The following is a 19,383-nucleotide window of genomic DNA, read 5'->3' on the forward strand; positions in this document are numbered from 1 at the left end:
TCGGATGCCTTTGAAGTCTGTTAGTATACATTCATCCATGCTTTGGTTTACTTTCACTTGGATTTTGTAAAATGTTTTAGTTTGCACTTATAATTAGAAACAAAAATGAGCTGCTACTCTGGCCATTTATTTTTGTATGCCCTACAAGCATAATAGTTTACAGTTTACAAGGAAACAGGATGTGTTATAATGTATTCTTGAGTCCAAGTTAAATTTTTGCAGGATGTGTGTGGCATACATTAAATTATAATTTCTTAGGTAGACACAGAGGGCTTTTAGATGGCGTAAAAGTTCAAGCAAGAATTATTTCCAAATCATCAGAATGTACAGTAAACTCTAAACAGCAAGGTATTATTTACAGGGATAATTACTTAATTACCTTAGTAGTGGTGGTTATATTATGCCAACTCTGATACTATTTGTAAACTTTAATATATAAATAGTACATAAGTACACAGTTTACGCTCTGTTGCACTTTTTAACTTGTAGGAAAAATAATGTGTTTATAAATTCTTTTTTATTTAATTGGCTATGTTAGCATCAAAATATACGATGAACAGCAATAATTTGAATATTGTTATGAAAATAAAAATATTTCATTGGTTCTTTTTGTTGCTAAGAGACGTGTCCCCAAAAGACGTTTCCATGGTAACAGACCAATAACAGACCGTTGGAACTTCAGGGCCGCTGAGTTTTATGGAGAAAGTAATCCAACAGTTATAAGTATTACCACCATGGCTTTACCGTTTCTGCCAGGGAACTCTCCCAATGAAAGAGTAAGTTTACGACACTTCGTATGTTTCTCGCAAATTACCGAGTTTCGTTAGCAGGCGACTTCCTTAGCTAGAAACTAACCCCAGGTCGCCTGTTAGCTAGAGAGCGCTTAAGCTCAGATAAAAGTGGTTGTACGAGTGGGTGAGTGATGTATGCTGTTTAGAAAGCGCTTTGAGTACTCAGGCATATAAGAACCAGTCTATTTAACATGTTTTTAATAGAAAGTGCTCAGATATACTTTCTCCTTTCTGTACCACAGCTGGGGAAGGAGAGATTCCACAAATCCCAACATTTTAACTATTCCAGTGGAGTCCCTATGCTGGTTGGGTCTGAGAAGCCAGGCATTGGAGGAGAACATTTAGTTGGTCAGGAGATTAAACCAAAGTACTCCGTCTATCCCATAGGAAGTGGTACCGGTTTACCACCATGGGTAACCTTTGACAAACAGGTGAATAATAGAAACTGATTTTAATTCTCCACTCAGACAGACATGGTATAGCTTTATGTTATTTTTTTTCATGTCTGTTATTAAGGTTTAAAGCTTCCAATATCTTGTGTTACTCATTCAAGTAAAAAAAAAATTAAAGCCTGGTATTTTTTAAAGCCTGTAATCATTTCGCATTTGTCATTTGAGTAATTTTAGCCACAAAATATCATTTTGTTCTTCTAGGTTCTGTGTTTTGATGCATACTTCCAGGAGACTGTACCTGAGGCTCAGTCTGAGACGTACAGAATCAGAAAGTGTAAGATCTACTTCTTCCTGGAAGACGATACCATACAGGTTGTGGAGCCGGAGTACAAGAACAGTGGCATTCCCCAAGGTGTCTGTGATATAACAGGAAATATCTTGAGAATATTGCTTAAATTCAATTACAGCCTCAATAAATAAATAAACAATGAGACACTATGCAAAATATAAATGGAAACAGAATAAAATGAGTTGCAAATCTGATAAACTCACATTTTACTCATGATAAAAACTTGTAACATTTTTAAGAAAAAAATAAGGTCACTTTTGAATTTGATGGGAGGAAGATGAAGAAGAAGAAATTCAAATATTGCATTTTAATTCGTCTGACTACAGATGCAGTCTACTTTGCCTCTCTAAATTTTAAATGAGTGTTTGCTCAGAGAAGATGGTGGCGTTGTTCACATACAGCTTCTTCTCTGCATGATTGAGCTTTAACCGTTTCTGCCAACCATTTGTGGAAAGTGAACAGTGATTTCTGGAAGTGTTCCTGAGCTGATGCAGTGATTTCCATGATAAAACCATGCCTGTATTAGATGCCTTCGGGGTGGCGATGATCATGGGCATCCAGCATTGGTTTTCAGCTTTGTCTCTTGCAAAAAGACATTTCTCCAGACAAATATGGGTTTATGAGTTTGTCAGTGATTGCATTCTGTTTTAATTTACATTCTATACAGCATCACAACTCTTTTGGGATTGGGTTTGGATTTTTGTTAATCTTCTGCTTTTTCCCAAGTGGCCCAAAAATCTGCAATATGATGAGAGTTTCCAGACTCATTTGTTACTGTGTTGGTGATCCCTGTCATAGGAACACTCATTCGTCGCCACCGTATTCCACTGCCTCCTCCAAATGAAGGCCAGTTCTACAACCTGTTCCATTTCAACATCAACCAACAGATGAAGCTGCACTCTCGCACATTCACTGTGACTGACTGTGACTCTTTCACAAGGAACTTTCTGACAAAACTTGGGGTGCACGTAAATAACCCTACAACTGTACCTGAGGACCCCTACAGCAGCCTACGGGAACAGGTGGGCATCCGAAATACATTTTTTGTTGTTTGTATTTTATTTTAACTCTTTTTTTTTTTTTAACTCTGTCGAAATATATTTTAATCCTCCTTTATTTATTTTTTTTAAAGAAAGTTATAGCGAATAATCTATTTGTTTCACGCTTTCAGCTCAAAAAGAGTATGCAGCCACTTCGGCCATATGAGAGACATGATACGCTGAAGCAGTTCTTGGACCATGACCGCAAAGTCCTGCGCTTCTACTGCTTCTGGGATGACTCACAGAGCATTTATGTTGACTTGCGGGAGCTCATACTGCACTACTTCCTGGTTGATGACACCATAGAGATCCGGGAGGTGATCCCCCCAAATTCTGGCAGAGACAAAGTGAACAAATTTCTTCGTCGCTGCAGACTACCTAAGGTAGGTAAAGCAGCGTGATAAGAGCGCGATAACAGCTGTCGAGAAATGAGAGAGTAAAGAAAAAAAGCACAGGCAGGGTTATACAAAAGGATTAATAAGGGCTTTTTTGAGCTTGAAGTTTTGCTATTTCTTTGTTTTTGTTAACTTTTAAAGATGGTTACTCCTAACCTAAAGGCTTGCAGTGTCCCTCTTTCTGGTTGTGTTGCTTCTTTTCGTCTTCCTGCTTTCATGGAGACCTCATTCACTCTGACAGGACTGCTTTAGCACCCAGTTTCCCTCAAGCATGTAGGCTTTCTCCTCCAGTTACTGACTGACCAAGCTTAATTCATCCTGAAGGACATCCAGGCATCAATCATGTCAATGTATAACTATGTGTTTTCAGTCCAGTAACGTTGTTTGCTCCAATGCCTTTTTATTAAATGTCAGCCTTAAAGGTTGAGCAGACTTTGCCATCCAGTGGGAAATCACCGTGTCCTTAACGACAGATCTCGTTTCCTTCTTCAGTCTTATTTTGTTGATCTGCTTCTCCCTCTCTCTTTCAGTCTTTTATCCGTCTTTTTATTTCTCTTACCAGTTGTGTGCATGCAGAATGGTATTTACTTATAAAGAATAATTTTTGTTTAACAGTTTCTGTATTTTTCCTGTCCGCACTTGTTTCCCTTTTGCAGCATGTTCCAGCCAAAGTCAAGCAGCCTGGAGAGATAACAGACCGCACGGTGCTCAACGTGCTCACCTCCAGTACTATGGGAAACCGCTACATACTGGACAGCCTCAAAGTATGTCCTGTCTCAGCCACGCTCACACTACAAACATGCTAACGGGATGTTATTTGAGAGGTCACTGAGAGGCTAGGCAGTTAGCGAGATTTACATGAATCTCAGAGGTTAAACCTAAAACGAGCTATTAAGACACTCGATTAGAGTTAGAGGATAAAATATGCGTCAAATTACAATCCAGTAATCCAGTCTAGGGGAAGGCAGCTTCCTTTTTCAGTTAATACAATACTGTGCAAACCTCTTGTGTCACTCCTCATTTCCTCCATATTTTGCTAGGAAATTAGGAAATAGAGGCAATTTATTGAAACATGTGTGTACATATGTGGAAATACAATATATAAGGCAAAAACAGAGGATGTACAAGACCTTGAAAGTCAAAGTATGACCACCTTTATACTTCACAGTCTGAACTCTCTTAGGTGGGTTTTCTTCTAATTTCTTTGACTATCCTTTAGGAATAGCTCTCAAAGACTTTCAAAGTTCTTCTTTGGATGTTGGCTGCTTTTTGTTCTGTTCTCTGTGAAGATGATGCCACACTGCTAAAATGATTCTGCTGAGGCCAGTCCATGACTGATAATGTTCCATTGTGTGTTTCTCTATTCAGATATGCTTTTACTGCGTTGGCAGTGTCATGCTGAAAAAGAAGCTGTTGCTAATCAAACACAGATTATGTTTGACCACACTTTTCTGTATTAAATAATAATTCCATCAATTTTCAGTTTTGCCTGTATGCAACCATCAGTCTTATCAGAAATAAAAGGTTTCCTGAGTTTGACCCAAAATAAGGTTTTAAAATGCTTCCACAGAGCGTTAATCTTATTCCACCATTTTTGCTGACATAATTTCTGCTGTGGATTTTAATACAGGATTCTTCGATCACCATGTCCCACTCCCTGTATCCACTCAGCACCAGGCTCTTAATAGATATAACCATCCAATTCATGTGTGTTTAAGTAATTCAATTCAACAAGTAAGATTCTATATAAGTTTTTGTTTTGTTTACTCATGTCATTATCTCTATTCTCACCTGCAGACCGGAGCTGTCCACGAGGAATTCTACAAGGACTGTGATTTAATCATAGGTGGGGAAGTGAATGTGTGGGGCAGGAGAGTAATCCTCGCTGACTGTGATGACTTCACCAAACACTACTACCGCGCCAAATATGGCATCGGTACGGTAAACACTACTGCAGTGCTGTTGATTTCTTTATTTCAGTATTACTAAAAATGTTTGCATTGTTTCTTTGGACAGGATTGTCAACTGAAAAAAAAAATTGCATTATGTATACACCTATGGAATAACTGATGTAAGAAAATGCTTACAGTGACATATTTTTTCCTGGGGATTTTCACTTGTGTCTTGCATTGCATTAATATAAACACTTGGGGGCAGTAAGAGCAAGCATCTGCCAAAGCCGTCTTTCTTGTGGAGGTGATTCCTGAATCCAATGGTACAGGATAGATTTGCTTTCTGTCTATAGAGAGCGCTTATTGCTTGACGCTTATTAGAAAAACAGAAAGTGTTCAACACCACTGATGAACTGACAAAAGACACCTGGGCCTCCAGTTAAAGTTAAAGGCACTTACTCCCCAGCAGGGAAAAACCTTATAGTGTATCCTTGCTCACTGCCACCCTGGGCAGGTTTTGGGGGCTTGCTGCATTAGTCACAGTAGGAAACAAGACAGAGGCCCCGCTGACAGGTCACTGTGATGGAAGTGTCCCTTCTTGCTCTGAGTAGTCAGGGGTCAGCTCAGGGATAGATGACCTGTTTCGTTGTGATCATTTAAGCTCTCCTCCTGGGTTTATTTTCTTCTTTTAAATGTTTTGTCTCTTCTTTCTTCTGCTTCCTCTTAGAGGACTTCACCCCGTTGCAGTACAAAGCTCCGCCAGCCCCTAAGCCCCCGAGACCTGTGCCCCCCTACAACGGCTTTGGCTCAGAGGAGGACTCGCTTAGCTTCTGCCAGCACCTCCTGCCCAAGCCACCACGGAAAGACTTCCAGAAATTTATGGCGAAAGACAGGTTCGATGAGTTTAAGTCACAGTCACAATCAAATTAGTGAAAGTTTTTTATCTCTACTCTATCTCTCACTATATGTGTGTTAGTGCTAGCCCCGAACTCTACTGTGAGCCTGTCTCCACAGGTATGGCTTGGACAGTAAAGTGCTGAATTTCCAAGCTAAGATGATTACAGCTGATCCAGTTGACAGAGAGCGGGTCTTCATCATCTCCTTCTACCTCTCCAATGACACCATCAGTGTGTTTGAACGCCCACAGAAGAACTCAGGTAAAAACTTTCCATCCTCATTTGCAACAGAAACACTCGTAGGACCTGAGATACAAATCGATGACCCGCATGGTTCGGATACATGTAGTTAAGTATTACAGAAGCTTTCTTTCTACACTCTGTCCCATGTTGTAGGTGTTCTTGGTGGTAAGTTTCTGGAGCGCGGTCGTGTAAAGAAGCCAGGCCAGGAGCTGTTTAAGAGTCAGCTGTCTCAGTACTTTACAGCTCAGGATCTGTATGTGGGAGCTACCCTCTGCCTTAACAGCATCAACTTCCAGCTTCTGGATGCTGATGAATACACATTCAAGTACATGGAGCAGCATGCTGAGGAGGTAAAGAGGAAAAATAAGAAATCAGCTCAAGCTGGTTTTAGTTTTTTGTCTCGGGGGCATGAAGCAGTCCGCTTTTCCTTAAGTGCTATTATTTCCTTAACTGCATTTCGTTACCCTGTACCTGTGCATGTGCAATGACAATAAAGTTGAATTCTATTCTAATTCTATTCTATTAAGCATGTTTTCTGTGTTACCCTTTAAAGTTTCCCAGAGCCAACATGGGCATCATCATTAGCAAACTAAGGTCCCTTCCGGAGGAGAAACAGTGTGAGATCAGGAAGTTTCTGACTCTCAGTGACCCCAGCAACACTGGCTTCATCCCTTTTGAGTCGATAAGGTACAGTAATGAAGCAAAAACACTTGCAGTTTAATCTCTAGCCCGCAAGTGTTGAAGTACGTGATCAATGTATTCAGTTCTCCAAGGTGAAATTACTGCCAGCACCTCCTGTTAGCAGAGTGTGGTAACTTGGACGAGACCGAGAGAAGGGTTCTAGTTCCCAACCATAAAGTGATGAAAAGGACAGTTAATCACTACATATGTGGAGTTTAAATAGTGATTTACTGGAGACTAATTTGTTCCTATCCAATTCTAGGGATGTAAATATAATAAGTGACACATGAAAGCAAAGAGAAATCCTGTGCACAGTATATTAAGGGTGTTTTCACATCTGCAGGGTTTAGTCAGTTTAAATCAAATTCTAAGTCGAACTCTCTTCGTTTTATGGAAAATGGAGAATAAAACAGTTAGTATGGGCCAGCTATAAATTGAATGTAAGTTCTCCATGTTATCCACTCAGCGAGAACATAACCTCAACCTCTTTCCTCTATTTACTTTTGTTGCTCCAGACACATCTGACCAATAAGCATACTACACGTTCTCACTTATTTTGTAGCAACACATTTTGGTTCACTTGGAGTTCCCCTTCGAGTTTTATCTGGTAACCAGAAACCAAATCTTCGTGTTTAGATACTCATGAGCTGATTTGGACCAGAGTAAGTGAACTGTAGGTGTGAAAACAACCTTAAAGGATTGTGAGATGTGGGTTAATTCATTTGTCATCAGTTTTTGTGTATTATTTTCTCCCCACATAGGAGCCTGCTGCTGGGACTGGACTGCAATCTGTCTGAGCACGAGGTGCTGGTGCTGGGCCGGTGTTTCTCAGAGCGCGAGCAGACCCAGGTGGACGTGGGCTTGATGCTGGCTGTGGCCCAGGACTTCCTCAAGAAGAAGGCCTTTGAAGAATTCCCTAAAATGGCCAGAGCATTCGCGGATCACGATCGACACAAGTAAGGCAAAATACTATTGCAACATAAACACAGACACACACAGAAAAACACACAGGCAGATAGCGTCACAACAAGGCATCAATCGTGCAGCCTGTGGCCCCCATACCTCAGAGCAACGATTAGTTCCAGCAATGCCATAGCGGAGCATGGGAACCAGATGGATCCTTAAGACCTGTTTAGCCCAGTGCACACGCGCGCGCACACACACACACACACACACACACACACACACACACACACACACACACACACACACACACACACACACACACACACACACAGTCTCCTGAGTCTATTATGTGTGTTTTTCATTGTCTGTCACCTTCATTTTGTTTTTGTGCATAAAATCACATATTTAATGCGCACACACTGCTCATCCACTTGATAGGACCTTTAACCCACTTTTGCTGATTTGTTTATGTGACACAAGTGTAGACACCCTTGATAGGCATCAACTTGTTCATCAGCGTCCCTGTAATAAGGAAGGCATGACAAGAACGGCGCCTCTGGACTCGCGGTCATTACTGTGGAGAATAAGTGTTCTTGCAGGACAGACATCCTCTGTTTTACACACATTGTCCAAATACGATATCACTTTAAAACGTTTTCCACTAGCACTGAATTTATGTCAGTCCTTATGGGAATTACATGTACTTTATGTTAAACTAACAACAAAGGCCAGCTCATGTTGCTGCTGATGGCACATTGTCTCTGATGTAATGTACTGGCCTCTAACCAGCATGTTTTGTTTTGTTTTTTTTCTTAGAGCCTTTCTCAAATGTCTCTACAAACAGCAGGCTCACAGCCAATGCGAGTCTGAACTGTAGCTGCAGCTTTTGGCTCTACCATATGTTGGATATGTTGTGCGCTTGTTTTGTTTTTTTCTTTAGGACACAACGTCTCTCCACAAAAGCGATAAGGACCATTTGTAAAGCTTTCCACCTTCCCGTGCCCAACAGCCTGCTCGAAGGTCTTCTCAGCAAGTAAGAGCCCACAAATCAGTTTAGAGTAGAGCAGTTCAAGGTCCCCTCAAAAATGTCAGAACATTTTCAGAAGGCTTTTCAGAAAGGTTTATTTTCACCGAGGTGAAGTGCAGTCCGCAATCTGTGCCCGGGATTGTTCTTGTCATACAAAAAAAATCTCTACCGAACTGAAAACCACAAAAATTAAGAAATGGTGCCTTGTTACAATCTTTTCAAGGACATATCTTATAAATATTTAAAGGTGTGTTCTGACCAGAGTTGTATTTTTTAATTGCACTTGAAATTTTGGTTTCTATTTTCAGTTGGTTTCCAGTGTGCGTTTCATTTTTTTGTTTCAGCTTGATTTATTTAGTTTCAGTGTTTAGACTCAGTTTTGTTTTTATTTGTTATTATTTGTGTTGGGGGTATTTGACTGGGTAAGACATATAAGACATCAAGTAGACATCCCAATCACAATCTGCACTAACATCTCCTGATGGTTGAGAAAACTACATTTTAAAAATCTTAAAGACAATTTCTACGTATTTTTTGGCTGCTTTTGTCAGCCCAGAATATTGTTTGGTAGTTTCTGTTTTCTCTGAAGTCTACATTGTTTATTTTTATTCCACATTAAAAAAAATCATACTTGGCTTTACAGTTGTTGTTACAAGTTGCAAAGAAAAGTTTTGAAGTAGTGCAGATAAAGTGCAGAAATATGGGTTAAACTTGGCCCAGGTGGTGTGAATACAGTCCAATATGCATCCGTACAAACTGAAAATATTTCACCTTTCAACAAAAAATGTATGAAAGCCACAGAGATTCTGACTCAGACTGGATTTTCCAGAAGCCACAGACAAACAGAAAGTACATGATTATTGTAGCACCTTTGGGGCAGCTGGAACTGGAAGAATAAGCAAAAATTGCAGGAGTCTGATAATTAATGTGTAATTCCATCTGTGACTTATTTTTGAAAAGGAAGCAATTCTTAAATTTTAGTTTGCAAAATGGTTCAATAAGCTCCAGCGACTGTGACCATGAAGCACAAAAAAACAGTTTCTCAAGTGGATGGCATCTTTTATTCAGGTTTGCAGATGGAGATGAGATTGACTACTATGCCTTCCTTGCTGGTATTAACTGGTTAGAGCACCCTGCTCCACCCGTGATGCCTGAAGACACCTTAAAGGTGAGAAAAAGCAGGAACTATAAAGCAAATAAAGCAAGAAGAAAGAGTCAATTCAGTGAGAGACAGTAAGTGATTTCACAGCATGTGCACAGATTTTTTAAATAGGGGTAACTGAAAATGAGTTTACGTTCTCCTCTAACTTGCAATCACTCAGTGGATGAGTGAGCCAAAGGCAGAATCAAGTGAGCGGAAAGGAACAGTCATCGGATAAGAAGACAATTTGTGTGTGTGTGTGTGTGTGTGTGTGTGTGTGTGTGTGTGTGTGTGTGTGTGTGTGTGTGTGTGTGTGTGTGTGTGTGTGTGTGTGTGTGTGTGTAAGGCAAATGTCTTGAGAGAGACATACATACAGAGGTGGTCAAAAAGAAGTAGCTCTTCTCTTCTTCTCTCTTTTACTTGTATCTTTCCTGTGTAATACAAATTCGGCATGCTACGCTACAGCCAAATCTAAGCAGAAACAGGTGAGGAGGAGAGATATTCACCAGACTTGCGTGAATAGAACAAGAGTGAAGGAATCTGTGTATGTGCTCACGGTGTGTGTGTGTGTGTGTGTGTGTGTATACTGACACTGTGCTTAATTTATTCTCCATTTTCCTCTGCCATGGTTTCCAGCTGCTTTTTTCCTCGCCTGCTTCTAAGCCCAAACTCATTGCTCAGTCTCTGCTCAACTACTCTGCCGTCCTAAAAAATCTCCAAGGCAAACCCTCGAAGAGACCAAAAATGGCCACTGCACCTTTTTAACATTTTTTAAGGTGTCAAGAACAACAGGAATGTCACGTTGGCAGGTCCAGACAAACTAACTTCTCCTTGCGTGCCTTTTTGGTATTTGCTGCATTCCAGCTCGCTGTTTAGCATTGCTGATTTTCTTATTGCCTCTGCTGTTATCATTCTTTTGTTCTGTTCATTTTACTTTATCTTGGAAACAATTTAAAAAAAAAGTGGAAAGTGCTAAATGGCACTTTTGTAAGCAGGATTTTCCTTTGTTTCCTAGGGTTTAATCAGTATAATGGAGGTAAAAGACAGCCCTCAGTTTTGTTAACGTTTGAAAAAGCAGTGCTATTTTAAATAGCCCTTTTGCTACACTCTGAAATGTTTCATTTGTGCAAAAGTGCATAGTCAAGTCATAGTGCAGAGTCAAGCAAATAAAAGAACAATAAAGGAGAGCGTTATCACAGAGAAGCACAAACAGTCACAGAGGAGAGAAAGAAATAGTAAAATAAAGCTGGACACCAGAATGATCAATTATTTACAACACTAAGTATTTGAATCTGCTCAAAGTGACGTGTGTGTTCCTGTTCCTGTTTCCAGTTTGAAGTCGATGTGGGGTTTGATGGTGGCCGAGCAGCCGTGAAAAACATCAACTACTCTGCCTTCCTGCAGGATGCATTCAGCTTGCCCTCAAACAGCAGTGACACCTCAGCATAGACACATACCCTTACCCCATGGACACAAACACACACACTGCTCATTCCTCAATTAAAGGACATGGTACATCACATAACCAGCCTCTTGTGTTTTCATCATGGGTCACAGTGAAGATGTGTAAAACCACAGGAGAGGTGGTATGCATGTGTGTGTGTACAGTTTGGCAGCAGTGGTTAAAGCGCAAAGCTAAAACAATTGAGTTAACTGGAAAATTGGTGCTTTAGGGGAGAGAAGTTGTGAGAACACAGATGTTTTTTTTTTATGTACTTGCATGTGTTAGTGTGTGTTTGCGATTTGGTTTGAACTTAACCAAGATATGGTTGAAAAACACATGCTGGCCAGAGCTCTGCTCACAAACATATTGATTAAACAGTATTACCTTTACAAGAAAAAGCTGACATTTGGCAGTCATTTTGTTAATGATACCATGTTGTGTCTGCCTTGCCAAATGATTAAACTAAAGGACAAGGACATAAAAATTTTAGGTACTAAACTTTATCATTTTAACAACTAAATAAGGTTGTAAAGATAAACATGCTACACGTTGTTCGAAGTCATCAGTGATACTCCGAAACCTAACCCTGGGAATTCAGAACATGTAGTTAATGTTTTCGTGAAATTCCTTTCCCAAATCTTGGCAATGATGGAATTTAGAAAACAGTCTGACACACATCAGAAACTATTCACATTTTTACAGGGTTATGGTAGGGTTAGGCTGATGACTAAGCCCTCAGAGGTTTAAGCTGCTTTAACCCTTTGAGGGCTAAGGTTAAGCCTAATTACAGCTCCCGCAGCCTCTGCAAGCTGCTTCGCAACCCTACCTCTACTCCAGCTCTTCCATTTCATAGTATTTATGTTGTTTCTGACTTAATCAGTGTCATGCTTGTTGTCACTGATGCCTGCCAAAGATAAATTACTGCAGACACGGTGGTTAACACATTTGCCTTGCAGCAAGAAAGTCCTGTATTTGAATCCACCAGCTGGCTGACGCCTTTCTGTGTGGAGGTTGCACATTCTCCCTGCATGGGTTCTCTCCAAATGCTCTGGCTTCACCGCCCAGTGCTCCACCCAAGTCAGATTAACTGGTGTTCAAAACTGGCCACAGGTAGGAAAGTGAGTGTGAATGGTTGTCTTTCCGTTGATTTTGTTGACAGACTGGCAACCTTAATTCATAAGAAGTGAACTGAAGTGAATGACCTCAACCATACAGCTCTTTACTTGGTATGAATCTTCTAGTCACTGGACCCTTTTCTATCTCCTCTAGAGCTATAGAAAAAAATGTACAGATGAGATCAGAATTATTAGACCCCTATGAAAAAAAATGTATTTCCCAAGTACTGTTAAAGAGAGCAATGGGTTTTTAACACAGCATTTTCCAAACATCCTGGTTTTATTTTGAATGCTTACATTATTTTGCTTTGCAGAAAGAAACATGATTATTTAACAAAAAAGCAAAACTAGCAGCTTGCAGTCATTTCTTGTAGTTTTCAATAAGTCTCTTGACCAATCGCAGCTCACTCTTCTTTGGCAGATCTCAAGCTCCTCCAGATTTGATGGTAGTGTGGCTTGGACCTTGGCCTTCCGTTCAGTTTAGGCCAGGCCGCAGACTTTTTAATGGGATTCAAATCAGGGCTTTGGGGAGTCCAATCAGTAACATGTCGTTGGAAGATAAAGCGACAACCCAGGCCAAGTTTTGCTGCTGACTGCAGTTTTCTTTCAAAATCTACAAATATCCTTCTTTCTTCATTATTCCTTGCACCTTGACGAGATTCTCAGTTCCAGACATACTGAAGCACCCTCACAGCATAATACTCCCACCACCATGCTTTACTATTCTATTGGTTGTACGCCTCAATCTTCTTTCTCTAAATATAAGCAGTGTCTTTGTTGTCGCTCTAGTTTCATCTCATCTGACTAAAGGATGAACTTCCAGTAAATGTAATCTTTCTCCAGGTTGTATTTAGCATAGCTCAGTGTGGCTTGAAGGTTTCTCTTTTGTAGAAATGGAGCTTTTCTTGGTCTGCAGCCTCACAGTCCATTCCTTTGGGGTTCTAGTAATTATCGTCTTTGACACTAAAATTCCCAACTTGGCTAAGTCATTCACTCGTGTCTTGGCAGTTGTTCTGGGTACTGGACACAAAATTATCAGCCCTCCTGTTAAATCAAAAGTTTTCACAGGGGGCTGATCATTTTGCCCTAATCCGTAGATGGGTTGTAATGATCCAAAATCCAGAAATTATATCCAGGCCTTATATTTTTATGATCATGGCAAAAATTTTCAAAGTCGAAATGTAAATAGAGAAAACAAAATGGATGTTGTTGTTTTTTGTTGTCTCTCTTTGGCTTCAGTTATAAATTCCCTGAGGCTCATTCCGGCATCAGTGACTTATTGTCAGTGATAGTTGTGGGAATTCTTTTCTCATACTAAATGGATGAAAACATCGCAAAGGATATTGGCAACACATAGAAGTGAAGAGTGAGTTCTTCATAGGTCAGAATTACATGGAACTACACTCTCATGTTTGCCTGTCTGTATGTGGCACTGCTGGAATATGAAAAAGCACAGGTTGTTCAGGTTGAGGCGCCGTTGTAATGGGAGCCGGCGTTGCAAATTATAGTAAGGGGATAAGTCAAACATTGGGTAATCAAACACCGAATCCCCTTTGTGTAACCACACACACACATGTCTGTGAAGGTTCTCAGTAACCACACACACATGCAAACACACACCATATGTACCGCCTCACCCCTTTCACACTGAGCACAGAAACAGTGCATTACATCACTCAGGGCATTATCAGGTCCTGTCCGCCTGCTTTCACACGTACTAAAATATTAACCTCCACAGTCACCCGCCACCAAAACACAATGAGTGACGGTGATGCGGTCAGCGGTGGCGGGGAGCTTCCTGGGCACATGCTTGGCTTTTTTTTTGCTTTCTGAAACATGAGGTGAGAGAGAGAGAGGATAATGAGGGAGGAATTTCAACGCCTCCACCACCCACACATCGTCCAACACTCCTCTTCCTCCTGTCAGTTGCTATACACCCACACATCCCATTTTCTGCCCTGTCACGGTCTGTGGCACAGCAACAGCAGATTGAATGGGTTGCGTCATCATCATTGGGCTTAGAAATATGGATGTGACATATGAGGTGCACAACGTCCTTCAGGAGTAGGCTGGGCTTTTAAAAATATAGAATATTATAGTTTCAGCTGAAGTATACAAAGTACTTGCTGATCAATGATTTTTGATTGTCTTTGGATGTATTCAGAAAATAAATTACGCTTTGCGACAAACAATAAGTTTGTTAGTGGGATGCCTCTGTTATTTAAAGTGGGGAGGAAGTACTCAGAGACTTACTGACATATGGGGAAGGTCATGCAGTGAAAATATCAAAGGAAGTTATTATATTCAGGACAATGTATTACTACTTTTAAAAAATGCTCCAGGCAGAGTAATGGTCACTGTGACTGTTATGTGTACTGTATATTAGATTATAAATATGCATTCAGTTAAAAACAAGCAAATAATGATTGTGTTCTTTACAGATTAATCACTAATCATTTCCCAAATGAATCCATTAAATGTAGAGTAGAAAGTAGTGGAAGACACTCATCTAGTTATGAACCAAATTTCCACTTACTCACTGCTGCTTTTTTTTGCAGATAATCAGAACATCCTGAACTTTAATATATATGTATATGTGAAAGAACATATATAAGTGTGCGGATTTATATACATCCAGACCAGTTAGAGAAGAGAATCAAAAACTATGAAAAGGAGAGAACAGCTTATTGATCTCAGATCTTTTGCTTCTGTGTCGGACACAAAAGAAAGATGTCTGTCAGGTTTCAAAAGCAGTTAGGTCGATCCTTCAGAAAAGTAGTGTATCTTTTTCAGGAGTCCTTCCGTTTGTGTAGGATGGGCCTTCTTGGCACAAGTTGACAAAAGGCAGTAATGTCAGCTTGGATTCTGTTCAGGTTCACATTTGGAGGGTTTACCCCAAATATTGCTGTAATAGCAGACAGTGCAGTTTTCCCCAAATTGTAGAAAACTTTCAAAATCTTGACATCAGAAATGTTTTAAATTTGGGTACGAACGAAGACAGTTTACAACGATCACATGTAGTCTTAAGGTCACAGTAAATTTCTGTTAATTAAATAATCTGACTTTGGCCCAGTGAAGCCTGTGTATGGTCTTAAATTAGATTGTTTCGATTATTTCACTTTGTGCCACTCCCATCTTTGTTTTGAAGAGTGTAAAGTTACAAGGCAATGAGCATTTAGTAATTTATTCCATTGTTTCAAATGCGTGCTACACTTTGAGGACAGCAGAGAGAACTGAGGGAAGGGGGGAACACAGGTAAAAGAAAATTTGACCTAAAAAAATTTCTTTCTCCTTCATCTGTTCTCATCTGTACTGAACTCAAATCTATGTGAGAATTGTGCAAAAGAAAAAGTTTTTTTTTTTTTAAAAAAGGTGCAAAGCCCTCCTTTATGCTGCTTTTAACAGATTTCAAGGTGGCTGTACATTTTTATAGCATTTTTAAGCAAAAGCGGTTACACAGACCTCACCCTGAATTTATTTTAGATTCTTCTAGGCTATGTCTACGGGCACATTTTAATGTTTAAACCACACTTTTGAATGATTGTTTCAGATCTCAACGACCACTCACTATGCAATGGACTAGAGTTCCTCATTCTGTAGTGCTGTCCAAATGAATTATGAGTATTATCACAATATCAACCGTATTTGTGCTTATTAATTTGAGAAAATGCACGTCTGTATTTATTTGTTTAGCAGATGCTGAGTCACTTTTTAACAATCCGACAGAAATTAATGTAAATAACAATGTTGCAAAAATAGCTGCTTCATAGTGTAGTGCTTTAAACATTCAGCTAGCATACGAGATGGTTAAAGACTGCCCATGGGATTGCATCTGGTGTAAAAATCAAATCAAATATGTGGAGCTGTCTGCTGTGAGGACCCCTTCTGTATAAGTTAGCAGCCAACAGAAACTCATTTTGGCTGCTGAGAGAATGACAGAAGTAGTTTTTGAAAGTGTTTTTAAGGTGGTACATGAACTTATTGTATAGTCATCCGCATCCCAAAGAACAAAAGTCCTTCTAGAAGTGAGTCTAGCTGTTGGCTCTTATTTGCACAGTTGCTTTAAAGCATTATCAGACCTGGGGTGGTGAACCTGCAGCTCCACAGCCACATGCTGCCCTTTTGCTCATCTCACATGAGACAAATTTAGCAAACACCAAAAACAGTAATAAGCTAAATAATTTCAAGAAAAATCAGGATATTGCTGTATTTACAGGTCCCACAGTTGATGACTGTCTACATGTAGCTGGAGAAAAATGAAAAGGAATCTTGCATATTGAACTAGACTGTCTACTGCAGATTAGATAACTGGAATAAAATGGATGGATGGAGTCCACAGTTGAGCAGAGTAGTCAGATGTGTTAGTAGGTTTTGATTTACATGAGTTAGAACTTCATAGAGATTTGGGGGGTCAAAAGTTGCTCTTTTGGATAGTAAATGTACTTTATTTTCAGCGCAACTGCATGCACAGAATCATAGCAGTGAAAACAAAACACAACTACTGATATAAGTTTGCTGTCTTTGTCCTGAAACATGGCAGCTGAATATTGTGCCATGTGTCTCTCTTGCATTAGGGAGTAGGTAGTCCTGAATAAGTAAATGATAAGATTCATCAGCTGTTAAAAAAAAAGGAAGTTTCTCAAAAAAATAAAATTACAAATTAAAAGGAAAAAACTTTTGTTTAGCTGCAGTTGTCCACACAGAAAACAAAAGCTAACAGGCATTAGCTTGCATAATTGTAATGGACCCTACCATGGAGTATGGTTAACTCCATAAAATTCTAATCGTTGTGATGAGCTTTCATAAATGTATTTATTTATTAACGTCACAATTTTAAAAAGGACTTTTATGTAAATTGATATTTGTCTGCATGCTGTATAGAAGGTTAATGTTGCTGTTAACGTTTAAGAAAGCGTTTTATCAAACAGCACAACGAGGAACATGTGACTCAAACTTTGCAGCAAACACGGAGGGCAACAGTGAATCACCCTCTGCGATTCACTGTTTAGTTCATGTGGTTTGTGTTCTGTTGCCTCTACTCAGCACAAACGGGACACGGAGGCTTGTTTTAAAGAGTCTGCTCCCTTTTTTCTTTTCTTTTTTTTGTCCTCATTCTACTTTACTGCTGTTCTGCTCAGGACCATTGTACTGTAAAAACCGATACGCAGGAAATCCATAAATGTCTCCTGGGTGAAGAGGATCTGAGTGTGCGGCGCACGTCCAAATATGCAGATATGTTTGCGTGCACGCACTCTATGTGCGTGAGTGGCCTAATGCAAGTCTGATGGAGTCATGGCTAATCTATGAAGTCTAAACAGATATCTGAGAACAAGAGGGGGGAGTTTCTGTTTACTGGCTGGGTGCCTTTCTTTTCTCATGACAACAAATCTTAAACCTGGAACAACACACTCACACACACACATCACACATCACAAAGCACCTGTGTTCAGATGTTGTTTTCTCAGAACTGTTCCCCCAAAGCAGCAGTTTTTGGCCCTGCACTTAACTCGGAACAATCTGCCAGTAATTGTTATAATCTTTTAATCCGTCCTGCTAATGATTTTCTACACAGCTTAAGACTGTAGTTGTGGAAAATTATCAAGTTTGTTTAGCTAAAGTCATTACCTACACAACATTAAAAAAAAGATACAGGCAGGGCATCAGACTTACGCCATCTCACGCTATCCCCAGCACCGCCCTGCTCTGTCACACCAACCCTCTGCATGTCGTCCTTCAGTGCATCCATAAATCTTCTCTGTGGTCTTCCTCTTGCCTTTTTCTTGGCAGCTCCAAATTCAACATCCTTTGTTCAAAATATCCAGTATTCCTCCTGCATCCAAACCAGCTTTTTGTCCAAACTGCTCAACCTCAACTGTCCCTCTGATATACTCATTTTACTTCAATTTCAAAATATGTGTATATTTAATTTATTAGTATTTTTTATTTTTTTTAATGGTCCGTTGGCCCGCTTTCGGGCCTTTTTGTCACATATTGTAATCTGAGGCAAAGGATAAACATGCATATCCGAAAGACCGTTAAAGATAAAAGCCTGAATTTTTCATTGCCCTGACATACATCAAAGTACGTGTACACACTGGCTAGGTAAAATATGAAAGAAAAAAAATTCAAGCCAACCTGTAAAGTCTCACATTGTGAAAGACAATTCACAAAACTGTGAAATAAAGTATGCAGAAAAGCTTTTAACATGAAATACTTCATCACGAAAGATTGAGCAAATATGACAAAAACAAAAGTATCAGTAGATTGTCGCGTCTAAATAAATCAAAAGTATGACATTTACAGGTGGGACTTTAATTACAACTCAGAAAATAATTTTGTTAAATATGTATGTATATTTTTTCCATTTTCTTCTTAAATCATCACATTTTTAAAAACATTTTCTGCATTTAAAAAATGCCTCGAAAGTTTATGTTTCAAAGGTTGAACATATGTTCTGATTGCTGTGAAATTGTAGCTTTATGTATCAAATACTTTCAAGATATATTTTGGGAGAAATGGTCCATTTATCCATTTTCAGGTCTCTTTTTTTTGCACATTGAAATCTCAGACCATGTTTGAACACGATTATCTCAAAAGTGATTAAAGATAAAAGCCTAAAACTTTCATTTGTATTCAAATATCTGAGTATTTACTAGTTAAAATATATTTATTTAGAATTATGGGACTATAAATAAGTCCTATAATTAAGAATCCACAAATAAAAAAAACTTTACATTGCAAAAGAAAATTGGTGACAATGTCTGAATAGTTATATTTTCCAAAAATGCAAAAGCAAACGTAGAATATTTTTGAACATGAAATTGTTATTCACAAAAATAAAGAAAATGCTGTTTTTGTTCAACTTTCATGCTGGATTGGGGAAATATAACAAGTTTTACCACAAAAACAAAATATGAGCAGATAGTTTAATCCAAATAGAACAAATCTCTGTTTTGAGTTCTTGATCATCTGATTTGAGATGGAATGACGATGTTGTGATGAAAACTTTGCAAAACCTTTGGAAATGAGAGCTAGATGGTATCATGTTTGTTGACTGGTTTTTGCTTTTGC

The 19,383-nt window shown here is 39.3% G+C and overlaps 1 protein-coding gene across 1 annotated transcript; it reads left to right on the forward strand.

The window, feature by feature from the left end:
- Positions 1 to 4: 4 nt before the first annotated feature.
- Positions 5 to 11,278, forward strand: efhc2 (EF-hand domain (C-terminal) containing 2). The gene is made up of 15 exons (XM_026145524.1): positions 5 to 776; positions 1,034 to 1,222; positions 1,445 to 1,595; positions 2,331 to 2,554; positions 2,704 to 2,955; positions 3,624 to 3,731; positions 4,765 to 4,903; positions 5,587 to 5,752; positions 5,874 to 6,016; positions 6,152 to 6,348; positions 6,552 to 6,685; positions 7,441 to 7,635; positions 8,526 to 8,618; positions 9,681 to 9,780; positions 11,086 to 11,278. The coding sequence occupies exons 1-15, from the start codon at positions 735 to 737 to the stop codon at positions 11,200 to 11,202; spliced, it is 2,250 nt and encodes a 749-aa protein (XP_026001309.1). The 5' UTR covers positions 5 to 734; the 3' UTR covers positions 11,203 to 11,278.
- Positions 11,279 to 19,383: the final 8,105 nt, after the last annotated feature.

The sequence above is a fragment of the Astatotilapia calliptera genome, chromosome 16 (assembly GCF_900246225.1).
Source record: "Astatotilapia calliptera chromosome 16, fAstCal1.2, whole genome shotgun sequence".
In the NCBI taxonomy this organism is placed as follows: Eukaryota; Metazoa; Chordata; class Actinopteri; order Cichliformes; family Cichlidae; genus Astatotilapia; species Astatotilapia calliptera.